Source organism: Pteropus medius, unplaced genomic scaffold (assembly GCF_902729225.1).
Source record: "Pteropus medius unplaced genomic scaffold, Ma_sr-lr_union100, whole genome shotgun sequence".
NCBI classification, from domain to species: domain Eukaryota; kingdom Metazoa; phylum Chordata; class Mammalia; order Chiroptera; family Pteropodidae; genus Pteropus; species Pteropus medius.
The window spans coordinates 18,638,930-18,651,187 of NW_024354500.1; the positions used below are offsets into that span (position 1 = coordinate 18,638,930).

The 12,258-nt window shown below is 38.7% G+C and overlaps 1 protein-coding gene across 5 annotated transcripts in view; it reads left to right on the top strand.

Annotated features, from left to right (window-relative positions):
* Positions 1 to 301: 301 nt before the first annotated feature.
* The window catches only part of SLC17A5 (solute carrier family 17 member 5), a 45,681-nt gene continuing 33,724 nt past the window's right edge, over positions 302 to 12,258 (top strand). The window contains exons 1-2 of one of the 5 annotated variants that reach the window (XM_039853297.1): positions 302 to 527; positions 8,177 to 8,373. In XM_039853297.1, the coding sequence (XP_039709231.1) occupies positions 434 to 527; positions 8,177 to 8,373 (291 nt within the window). In that variant the 5' untranslated portion in view covers positions 302 to 433. Of the gene's footprint in view, positions 528 to 3,232; positions 3,368 to 6,808; positions 6,933 to 8,176; positions 8,374 to 12,258 lie in introns of those variants that run through there. The other 4 variants (XM_039853296.1, XM_039853293.1, XM_039853294.1 and 1 more) reach the window with 4 other exon arrangements.

Genomic DNA, 12,258 nt, shown 5'->3' on the forward strand with positions numbered 1-12,258 from the left:
AAGCTCCCACTTGTTCGCGGTCCCGGAGGCGCGGCCCCTGCGCTTTACAAAGAAGCTCAGGAGGTGTGAGCATCGTTCACACGTATGACCACCGCAAACCCCTCAGGCCGAGAACTGGCGAGGCGGGAAACTAAACGCGGACCACGCCCCACCAGGCCGGAACTCCCAGAATTCCGCTTTTTCCGCCCCCGCCCCCCACCCCCGCCCAATCCACCCCAGAGTTGCCAGAACCTAAGATGGCGGCGAGGGCGGAGTCAGTGCGGCCACCTGCGGGCGGGGCCACAGTGACAAGACGTGGCCGAGGGGCGGTTTCAGGCCGGGGGCGGTGCCAGCGGCGCCGCTTCGCCGGGCCAGCGCTGCCCTCGGGCTTCGGCTGTCCGGCCGAAGCGCTCCTTTAGGCCAGTAGGTCGCACACCTGCTCCTCGGAGGCATCATGAGGTCCCCAGTTCAGGGCCTGTCCCCGAGCGATAGCGAGGAGGCCTCGGACAGCACACCCCTCCTGCAGGACGCCCCACGGGCGGAAGCCGGTGAGTAGGGGAGCAGCTCCAGGGGTTTCGGCGGGCGGCAATGGGGTCAGAGCTGCTTAAGCAGAGAGTCCCCAGTTGGGGGAGAAGCCAAGGCGCGAGGGGCCTCGAGGAAGGGGAAACTATGCAGGGCCCCACGTAGCCCCCTCCCGCCCCGGTGCCCAGAAGCTGCTCCGGGGCGGTAGGGAACCGCGAGGCCAGGCCCGGTAGGAGGCTCGGGTGGGACTTTGGCAAGTGCAGCCCTTCAGGACCTGGGCAGGGAGCTGCTGGGTACCGCCGGCACTGGAGTCCTGGCGATTGTAAGGAGTATCGAGCGGGGGAATGCTATGGAAGAACGAACCAGGGGAGAATCCGCAAATCAATGCGCAAAGTGTCGGGTGGAGTACCGGATATAAGAGCGAACTGGAGAAGAAACCTGCATATCCATGGACAGAGGGCTGGACCGAGCCGCTGGCTCTTCCCCGCTGTTACTGCCAGGTTTCCACAGCTTCAAGTCAGCCAGCATGTGATCTGGTAGTTCCTTGGGCGAGGATGGGAGACAAAAAAGAACTGAGGTTAACATTTGTGAGTATGCGGAGGGAAATTATTGCATAACTCAGTGAATATCTTGAAATTGTGCAGTAAGAGATTAAAAGTGCTGCGCACTGTTTTTTACATCATGAGATTTAAGTTAGCAAACAGCTTAATTATCCTCCAGATAGCTATAAAACTCTGAGGTAACTTGCCAAAGGTCTTGCAACAAATAGAAAAGGAGGTACTTAACAACTATCCTCCCTGAATTTGGGGAAGTTAAAATATTTTACTATTTGATACTTTTGTGATGTAACTTCCTTAAAAAATAATTAAAACTAAAAAACAAATCAGTTTGCATGCATTCTATAGTCAAATTCTATAGTCAAATCTAAAGATGTGTGCATGAGAAACAGTCGAATTAGAAATTTGATTTTTCCTGACCAAGAGCAGTATAGTCCTGTGATATCTTTTTTAACATTATCAGATAGCAACAGTAAAGGTGGCAACATTATAGCTGCATCTAACAGCTGGTAGCTTATTTTAGTAGATGCTTATATAAATACTATACCACAGTGACATTTTACCTGGAAGTTGGACTTAGTTCCATAAACTGATCTTTTCCTGTGGCATATGGTGTTAGATGTCTATAGTCTTCTTCTGTAAAATAATATGGAAATGCAGAAACAATGTCATAATAAAGATATTCTCTAGAGACATATTTTGTTGTAATTGGGGGAGATTTATATATAAATTTAGCTCAAATGTTAAACATCATTAGTTGTCAAGAAAATGCAGATTAAAACCACAGTGAGTCATTACCCACTAGAATAGCTAAAAATTTAAAAGGCTGAAGATATCAATGTTGGCAAAAATATGGAATAACTAGAACTCTCATTTTGCTATGAGTGTATAAAATGGTACAACTACCTTGGAAGCTGTTTGGCAATTTATTTTAAAGTTATATATACATTACCATAATATAGAAGCTTTACTCAATAGTAAAATACTGAAACAACCTAGATATCCATCAACAGGTGAATGGATAAACAGATTTTGTATGTCCATACAATGGAATACTACTCAGTAATAATAATAATAATAAACTACTGACACACATGTTAACAACCTTTGAGGCCAAAAGTTTTTGAGCCATATACTAGCGAGGAAAAAAAACAGGGCCTGGTACATACAGTCTGAACAATCAGCTGCAGAGCTAAAAGGAGAGGACTGACATGTCCACCTTCCTGGTATTGATGGGTATCTTTTATACAATGAGTTTGGGAAAGAAAGATGGAAGTTGTTTTGGAAGAATTTACATTGGTTATATGTAAGTTGGGGGGAAGATGAAGCAGGGCTGGTTTGGGGATAGATGTATAGTCCATAAGGAAGAAGTGTTTGCTGATTTTGGATTGGTTGTGGGCAGCGGTCTGGAAAGTTCATGCATAAGCAAGGTCTGATGCTATCTGGTGGTCAACTATCCCTTGTTAGATAAGATGAAAATAACCACCTGGAAATTGATTTACAGTTTCAACATAGATTCAAGAATGTAAGCAGTCTTTGTTAGTTTCTGCCCACAGTTATATTAACAGATTAACCTCTTTTGTCTCCTCTGGTCTGCTGTAATTTAATTTAGAATTTTTCTCAAAATTTTTTCTATTGTCACGCATAAAAATGTGGTTAAATCTCAAAAACACTGAGCAAAAGAAGCCATCATATAAATGTATGATTCCATCACTATGAAGTTCTAGAATAAGCAAAAACAACCTATAATAACAGAAAGCAGATTAGTGGTTGCCTGAGAGCTACAGGCAGGAAGGAATTGACCGCAAAGGAGCACTAGAGTACTTCTTGGGGAGATGGAAAAGTTCTACATTTTGATTGGGTTTCACAGATGTATACATTTGTCAAAATTCACCAAACTGTGTTTGAAATGGGTGCATTTTAATGTATGTAAATTATGTGTTAGTAAAGTTGATGGAAAAAGAAAAAAATTAACTCATAGCATTGCTTTTAAAAACAATCCCAGCTTGATTCAGAGATTGAGTATATAGCTCTTAGCCCTGTTCCACCTGACTTGAGGTGACTGTCTTCATTATAGCCATTTCCTTTCTTTTTTTTATTTTTACATACCCACTGGAGAGCAAAAATGAAGTAAAAATAACAGCAACGCTTTTTTTTTCTATTTAAAATATAATAAATGTTCTAGGGAAGAGGAGCCTACAATTATAGGATCTTGCATTAGTCAGCAATATTTTAAATTAAGCTTTTTGTCTGGGATGCTGTGAGCAGGAGGACAAGAAAGGAGCACCAGGAAAAGAGAGATGGAAAAGGTAAAGATGGGTATAACAACTTTATAAGAGGTGCCAGGGGCCTCCTTTTACTCTCATTCTCAGTAGTGCCCCTTGTCCTAGCTTTAGTAATAATATCTACCACATACAATTTGATAGGAGAAATGATATGACCCTTAGTTATATTTTTAAATTAAATTATGTTCTGTATATCCACTTTGCATGTTCAAGAAAGTATGGGTGTTTAAAAAAATTTTTTTTAATAAAAAATAAAGGAAAACTTCCCATCCATGTCAGTATATTCAGACTTAGGGAAAGGTCCTGGGACTGAAAATCTACCTCCCTAAGCACAGGGCATGGAAAGACCGAAGAATTAGGCTAGTCACTCCAGTCTGGTAATTAATAGAGTTTACTAAGGGAAACTTACATCAGAGGCACGTTTTCGGTGGCTACAAGATGAAATGGATCCCTGTGCTGCTTGGTAGTTGCCAGAAAATTATATAGAACAGGATGGGGTAGTCACAGGTACCTTTAGTGACCAGTCCCAGGTACAAACGTTTTACATACTTGACTGGGTCAGGACAATGGCCTTTTCCAGGAACCAGCATGTAGCAGGAGGCAGGGGAAGAGTGCTGATTTTTATCAGAATGAGCATCAATTATGATCAGACAGTCTCTAAGGTCGGTGCATATGTTTATGTACATTTTATTTTTATTTTACATTTGTTTCTGAAACAAACTGATATGAAATTAGCTGTACCTTATTTATGCCTAAGTGAATAGTTTTGATTTTAAAGAAAGGCTGATAAAATGTCAGTTGTAAAATTTTATAGCACTTAAAAGACCTTAGAAACTAACGACCATCTGGTGGCACATGATTTTATGTAGAAATACTTGAAGGCCAAAGAAGTTAAATTTCCAAAGATTGCATTTAGCTCTATTAAGGACTAACCTCAGAGTTCTCTTGGATTTTAGTCCCAGCCTCCCTCCTTGATGTAAAACTGCAACATTAGTGTTATATCAAAGAAATTCCTATTTGCAAAATGCTTAATCATTTTTACTTAACCTTTCACAAATGTAAAAGTTCCCCACTCGACCATGAATAAGAGGACATGGTTTTAAAGTATGCATAGTGTTTCTTTATTGAGAGAGCTTAAATTAGGATATGTTTCTTTAGTGTTAGGAATTAGTACCTCTCAGGTTGATATAATATGACAGAATTCTCAGTAACCCTACCTCTAAGCATTTGGTTTTAGTACTTAGCCTGGTGGATTTCGGAGGTGTACACCAAAATGATGGGGGAAGGGTGGCTCAATGCTGATAAACAACAGGAAGTCTATAGATTTTTCTGCCCCATTGAGATAGAAGGAAGGGAAGGAATTAGTCAAGGAAGCTTCCCCTCTCACATAAAAATTCTTTATTCCTCACACTTTCCACCAATGAAGGTTTACTTTTGTAGGAATGAGATGTATCATGTATTCAATTAAGTGGATTTTCAAAATACTGTTGCACCAAAAATATGCTTATTTATGTTGGAGAAATCAGCTTTAGATCTTCTAAGATATTTATGTTTAAGGATAGACCATAGATCTGGAGCCACAGTGCCTAATTGCCAATCCCGGATGCACTAACTAGCTGTGTGAGTTTGGCAATTACTTAACCTCTTATGCCTTCCTTATTTATAAATTAGAGAAGATAATCTACCTGATTCATAGGGTTATTGTGGAGATTAAATAAACTAATAGAAAGTGCTTAAAATAGAGTTTGGCACATAATAAGTGTTAGTTATTAATATTATCATTATCTTCATCATCATCATCATCATCATCAATGAAGATCATTTGGATTTTGTATTCCTCAGAGAATCTGGGCACCACAAAATGAGGACCCCATTCTTCACTGTCACACTCTATAGAAACTTGTGATTTTCTAACTTAAAATGGTACATCCTTTGTTTTGTTTTTATTGATTTTGTTTTGGGGTTTTTTTGAGGGGTTGCATCTATTCTTTTCAGGGTGGTTTACATTCAGGATTCAGTTACACAAGCATTGAGTTTCACAAATATGCTTTGTGTGTGAATATAGTCTTAAATATAAGGTATGGGCATGGTGTGTTGTTAGAGAGCAACCATATTGCAGAATGAAGGGAAATAGCCTTAGGTCATGTGGTGAAAATCAGTTTTAATATTAAAGTAACTGAGTCCATTTTAATGGAATTTGATGTGTTCATGTAAATGAATATTAATTCAGAAGCTACGAATAGATAAGAGTTTATCAGGAATTAAATACCTAAGGTAGGATAAGACCAGGTAGGTTAAACTCATTTTATCCATTTTAGATAGGAAATCTTTTTTAAAGCAATTCCCTGGCCAGGGAGGCTCACTAGGGCTAGTGCCCATCCTCCTCTAAAAAAGTCATCATCACTTTTGCTTAGGTCAGTGCCCTTAACCCTGGGTTTTCCATCTCAGCCCCTCACTGTTCAGTATCTACTTGCTCCTCACCCAGGCCTATACCTCCTTATTGCAAACCCTTCAGAAGCGAATAAATGCCTAACATCCTCAGGTTTTTACCAGCCTTGCCTCACCACCTGCACCTGCTTGCTTCAACAGAAGCCTGGCCTGGGCATACCATTCTCATTCCCCACTACTCTCTCAAGGGGTGATAATTTTCTCTTGCCATGTGTTAATTGATGGGATTGACTCCTCCTTATTCCACATAGATACTTACCTTTCCACTCTCATAGATAATTATCTCATAGATAATTACCTTTCCACTCTCAATGACTTTGGACTACACTAATTTTCCCCTACATTGTGTGTCTCCTACCCACTTCCTGGCACTTTGCTTCATTCATCAAAGGCTTTGCCACCCAACACATCTCCATCTTCTACACTCTAATTCCTGCCATCATCTTGAGTGACTTCTCATCCAGTACCATGTCTCATCAGTTCTCTGGACTCCAAGTTCCTTCTCTCCTGTCCTCACAGAGCTTTTATATTCCAGTGTGCATTTTCCTAAACCATTAGCCATCTCCATTTTACTTTTTTCTTGGATCAGAATCACAGTCCAACACTTTATTTTCTTGCCAGTACTTTAAATTCATTTGCCCTATGCTTTGTCACCACCTCCATCGCAGTGCCCTATCGTCTTCCCTGGTGCCTACCTCTGAGCACAAGTGTGCAGTTTTTCAACATCACACACTAAGACAGATTGTTCCCACCAGTTTTTTATGGGTATGTACTGACTTGGCAATCGTGTATGTTTCCCTGGAAACGTCACACCTCCACTCTCTGACAACTTCTTACTTCTTTTACCAATCCCTAATTTCTCACAAATGATAAATAACCTCAATTCCTACTATCCAGAAAAAGTAGTAATAATAGCTAATAATAGTTCACACAGACACACGCAGATTAATGTGACTCTTTTGTCCCTTGTTATACATATATTGTAGCACTTTATCTTATTGTCATAACTTTCTCCAGAGTTAACAGGAAAGGAACTCATGTTTACTGAATGCCAAATGAAAAGTTCTCTCTCAAAAGATGTAAATCTTGCCCAGTGGAAAAATGATAGCAGTTGTTTATGTGCCTGTGGACTTATAGAAAAGTGAGTTGGATTATTATTATATTAATATGTACCTAAGTGTCGCTGTGCCCTATTCGTTAACGCTTCACCATGAATTAGTCATTTTGAGTCAGCGCCAAAACCTTTGTATTCTTGTTTGAGGTTAGGTCAGTGAAAACACCAGGATTCCTGAGTAGGGGAAAACACACACATACATACAGACACACACATGTGTATATATGTATTTAACTTGTCATCACCAAATGAAATATATTTTTAAACAGATATTTATCAAACTCTCAGTGTTTACCAAATCTAAAGATGTAAAACCCTGAAGTAGCCATTTTCTCTTTGTCGCTAAGGAGTCAGTTACCCTTCCTGAATTCCCATTTCCTCATCCATTATGCAACTCAATAAAAGAAGAAAATATGTGCATAAGCTGCAATTAGAGTTAAAAATAAGTCAAACTCCTCTCTCATGATCTTCTCTCATTAGTTCCTCCAACCTACTCTGCCTTCCTTTTTTTTTTTGGTCATTGTGGTTCATTCACTTATGGCTGTGGACCCTTTAAGCATGGTCCACTGAGTAACTGTCACAGATGCTGCAGCTGTCATAGATTCTGCAAGTCTGCTTCTGGATTTTTAAATACATTTAGTTTAGGAGAGCCTTAATTATTAATCACAGCATTTGATTCAAACCCAGCCTCTGAGGATATGTTTCAAGATAAGAAATTTATCAAAAAGGGGTTCATGCCCTATCCTCAGCAGTAAATTTTTTGTGCTGTGCTACATTTACAATAAGATAGTTACTGACCTGTAGTCAGTGGTATATACATGCTATGTTGTAGTAAGTACTCAAGTGCTTATTGGCCATGTTTCCGATAGCTTTTTTAAAAATAGTGATGCCATTAAACCCCCTTACCTATTTTTTTCATATCTTTGCAAGCCGACAGGGATTAGGGGTTCAGTATTGACTTTGGGTTGGAAATTTTTCGAAGCAAAGTTGATAAAGCTATTGCCTCCTTGTTTTAAGAAACTACTTAACAATGCAGGCTCTCAGGTGTTAAATGTTTATCAAAACTACAGATACCTCTCCCTTAAAAACTGGGAACAAATCTTTTTTGACAAATGTTTTTAGATATGCTTAATATTCTCAGAAAAGTATTCATGATTTATTAATTTGTACACTTCTAAAAAGTAACCTTTTACTGATTTAGACAATATCACCTAAGTTATTATTTTTCTGGTTATTCTTTTAACAAAATTTTTCCCCAATCTTTGTTTCAGCTCCAGTGTGCTGCTCTGCTCGTTACAACTTAGCAGTTTTGGCCTTTTTTGGTTTCTTCGTTCTCTATGCATTACGTGTGAATCTGAGTGTTGCATTAGTGGATATGGTAGATTCAAATACAACTTTAATAGATAATAGAACTTCCAAGGAGTGTACAGAGCATTCTGCTTCCAATAAAGTTCTCCATAATCAAACCGTAAGTACTTGTTTTTAAGCAAACAATCTTAATCCTAAAATTCATTTACATAAAAATACTGAAAGGTCTTTCTTCTTCCTATAGAAACCACAGACCTTTCTTCATGTACACTCTGAATCCCTTTCTTTTGTGTTTTCTCAGGAACCGGTTGGACAGCAACTTATAACTATAGCTATTGCTGCTGTGTCGTGATCTGTGTGGTGTGTGTAATATGCCTTGATCTGTTTGAAAAGTTGTCATTTTCTCTATAAACATATCATCCTTGAAGAAACTTTGGAAAAACCTGTTTGGCATACCAGTGAAGGGGTTCAGAATTGGCATCCCCAACGTGTGCCATTTTGGCATGTGAATTATTTTGAGCTGAAGGCAATCGAGACCCTACAGGCTCAGGAAAAACTTTTACCTCTCCCTTAAAGAATTTAAATTAGGGGCCTTGCCCCAAATAAGAGTTATCAGCAGAAGTAACTTTTTGTGATCTATCTGTAGGGCAGGGCAAATTTCTAATTACTGAACATCTGCTTTTCTTATTGTCCTGCAGGGACCTTCCTCTCCTCTGGGACTTTACCTAATCCCTAGATCAGAATGCCATATATATCTCATTTTACCTTTCTGTCTCTGAACCTCTCACGTATACAGAGTTTTCATTTATATGTATGTAATTAAATTTGGTTATTTTCTCTTGATAATCTATCTCATATAGATTTAATTATTAGTCCAGTCAAAAGAATCTTGATGGTAGAGGAAAATTTCTTCCTCCCACACAATTTGCACTATGAACAGAATATATCACCGGCTGGGCACTGCTCACCTTGAAGCTACTGCTGTAGAAAGATTTCAGGATTTTTAACATGAGCCAGGAAAAAAGAAGATAAGAATTCTTGCAAAGTCAGACACCTGGATCTCTACCTGCAGAGTTCAGTGGAAGCAAAGTGGTGAGAGTTCTTTTTTTCCTAATCTAAATTTAGATTATCAAGAGAAAATATTTGTGAAAGAAGTTTCTCGGGCTTAGTGACTCTTGGTTATCTGGTATGAGTACTCATGGAAAAGGATTGAACGGATGAATGAAGATGAAGGTCAATCAGAAGTAAAAGGACTATTGTATGTATGAGACATTTTACACAGACCTGAAAGTAACCACAAAACAAAAATCCAGAACTGAGACAAAAAACAAAAAAAGAGAAAACATTCAAAAATCATGGAAAACTGCCAAACTAAAATAGATAGAATCTGAGGGAAAAGAAACAGTGGAGATACAGAGCAACCAGAAAACAAAAGATAAAATGACTGTAGTAAGTCCTTATATTTCAATAATCTCTCTAAATATAAATGGACTGAACTTATTGATAAAAAGGCACAGAGTAGTGGAATAGATTAAAAAACAAAATTTAACTATACGTTGCCTGCAGAAGACTCATCTTAGTTCTAAAAACAAACAGGCTCAAAGTGAAGGGGTGGAAGATGACACTTCAAGCAAATGGCATCCAGAAAACGAGTATAGCAGTACTTATGTCAGACAAATAAATTTCAAGATAAAAAAGGTAATAAGAGGGTGGCTCCATAGTGTAATGGTTAGCACGTCTGCTTTACACCCAGAAGGTCCTGGGTTCATGCCCCAGATGGAGCCACGGACCATACCCAGGTTGCGCCAGGCCCCAGGTGCATGCCGCGAGCATGTGGGAGGAGACACCCCACCTTCAGAGATCCAGTTCTTAAAAAAGGGAAATGGCAACATCCATAGGTCAGGAGTGGAAGTGAGTGGGGGCGGGGGGGAATTTAAGAGGGGAAAAAAAAGGTAATAAGAGACAAAGATAGATACTTTATAATGATTAAAGGGACAGTTCATCAAGAAGACATAACTTATCAACATATCTGCATCCAACCTGAGAGCACCAAAATAAAGTGATTACTAACAGACCTAAAGGGAGAAACTGACAAAAATATAATTATAGTAGGTTACCTGAATATTCCATTGTCAGCAATGGATAGATCATCCAAACAGAAAGTCAACAAGAAGGTATCAGCCTTAAATGACACAGAGCAAATGAACTTAATTAATATTTATAGAATTTCCATCCCCAAATGACAGATGGTTGCAATAAATTTAAGAAAATCGAAAACAAACCAAGAATATTTTCTGACTGCAAAGGAATGAAACTGGATATTAACTACAAGAAGAAAGCTGGAAAAACATGTATATGGAGATTAAACAACGTGCTGTTGAACAACTATTGGGTCAAAGAAGAAATAAAAGATCAAAAGATACATAGAAACAAATGAAAATGACAATGCCACATACTAAAATTTGTGGCATGCAGCAAAAGTGATACTAAAAGGGAATTTTGTAGCATTACCTCAGAAACAAGAAAAATCTCAAAAAATCTAACATTACACCTTAAAGAACTAGAAAAAGCAGAACAAACGAAGCCCAGAGTCAGTAGAAGGAAGGAAAAATAAAAACCAGAGCAGAAGTAAATGAAGTAGAGAATAAAAAGACAATAGGAAAAATTAATGAAACAAAGGGCTGGTTCTTTGAAGAGATAAACAAAATTGACAAACCTCTGACTAGACTCATTAAGGAAAAAAGAGAAAAGACTCAAATAAATAAAACCGGAAATGAAAGAGAAGTTAACACGGACACCACAGACGTACAAAGAATTATACAAGAATATTATGAAAGGCTAGACACCACCAAGTTCAATAACCTAGAAGAAACAGAAGTCCAGGACCAGTATTTGGAAAGTGCTAGCAGTATCCTCATTTTCATGGCAATATTGTTATTTGTATAAGTTTAATAAGAATCTGTTCATGAAACAGGACACAAATGGAAACTGGTTATATTTCCAAGCTTTTGACTGGGATGTCATATTTAAGAGAGACGTGCATAGACTCAGCTATGACTAGACAGCTTTAAAGAATTAAGATTGACATATGGAAGCCAATAAAAACCTTGGAAATATCTGCCTGGTATCTTGTTTACAGGGTTCCCAGCAGCCTTACCAGGTGAATAAAGAAGGTCACTTCCTGGCTGGTTCAAGAACCTCGAGATATTTTAGGGACCTCGAAAAAAGAACTCACCTAAATCTGTAGGTATTATAGGCGACCTCTGATGGCAAGTCCGTGCCTTGGGTTTTCTGGCCTTTTAAATTCAATCTGAAGACTCCTTATGAAAAATTCTGAATTTAAAAGAGCCTATATTATTCATTACTATCCTTGTTGGACTTACACAAATAATCAGACCAAATTTATTGAAGCAACTTATTTTGCAAATAAATCAGTCTTACTTTGCCTATCTTTGGTAAAAATGAGAGTGATTACAGAGAGAAAAAATTATGTTTCAGTAATACATCTCTGTGGATATTCAATTCTAGTGCTATTCATTGTCTTTTGAGATTTTGTTCTTACCTGTAAACTGGACTGGATCATGAATTCTAGTTTTCTCTAATAGCTGTCTATGATTCTCCAAGCTAACGTTTCCAGTTTTTCTCCTATCCTGTGACTTGCAACCATTGAGAACTAAAACTGCCCTTTTCCCAAAGCCATGCAAGTGGGACAACCTGATACAAACTTCAGAGGAATCGCCTCAACAGCTCACATTTGGACAATCTTCATGCCTGTTGCAGAAAGATCACCAGAGACATTCAAACTTGAAACCAGGAAAATCTATCATATTGTCACTGCTTGCCTTCACTCCATCTGAAGATGCTTCAAGCTAGACATCTAAAAATCTTCTTGACTGCCTGCCTTCAGACCTCAGAAATTGGAATTATAGTCTGCTTCAATCATTAACCATCGTTTTTTCTTTTGTTTCCATAGGGATACCTCTTATTAAATACCTGATTGCTTGTATCATAGGCCTAACTTTGGGAACCCACTGGCATTGCCAGG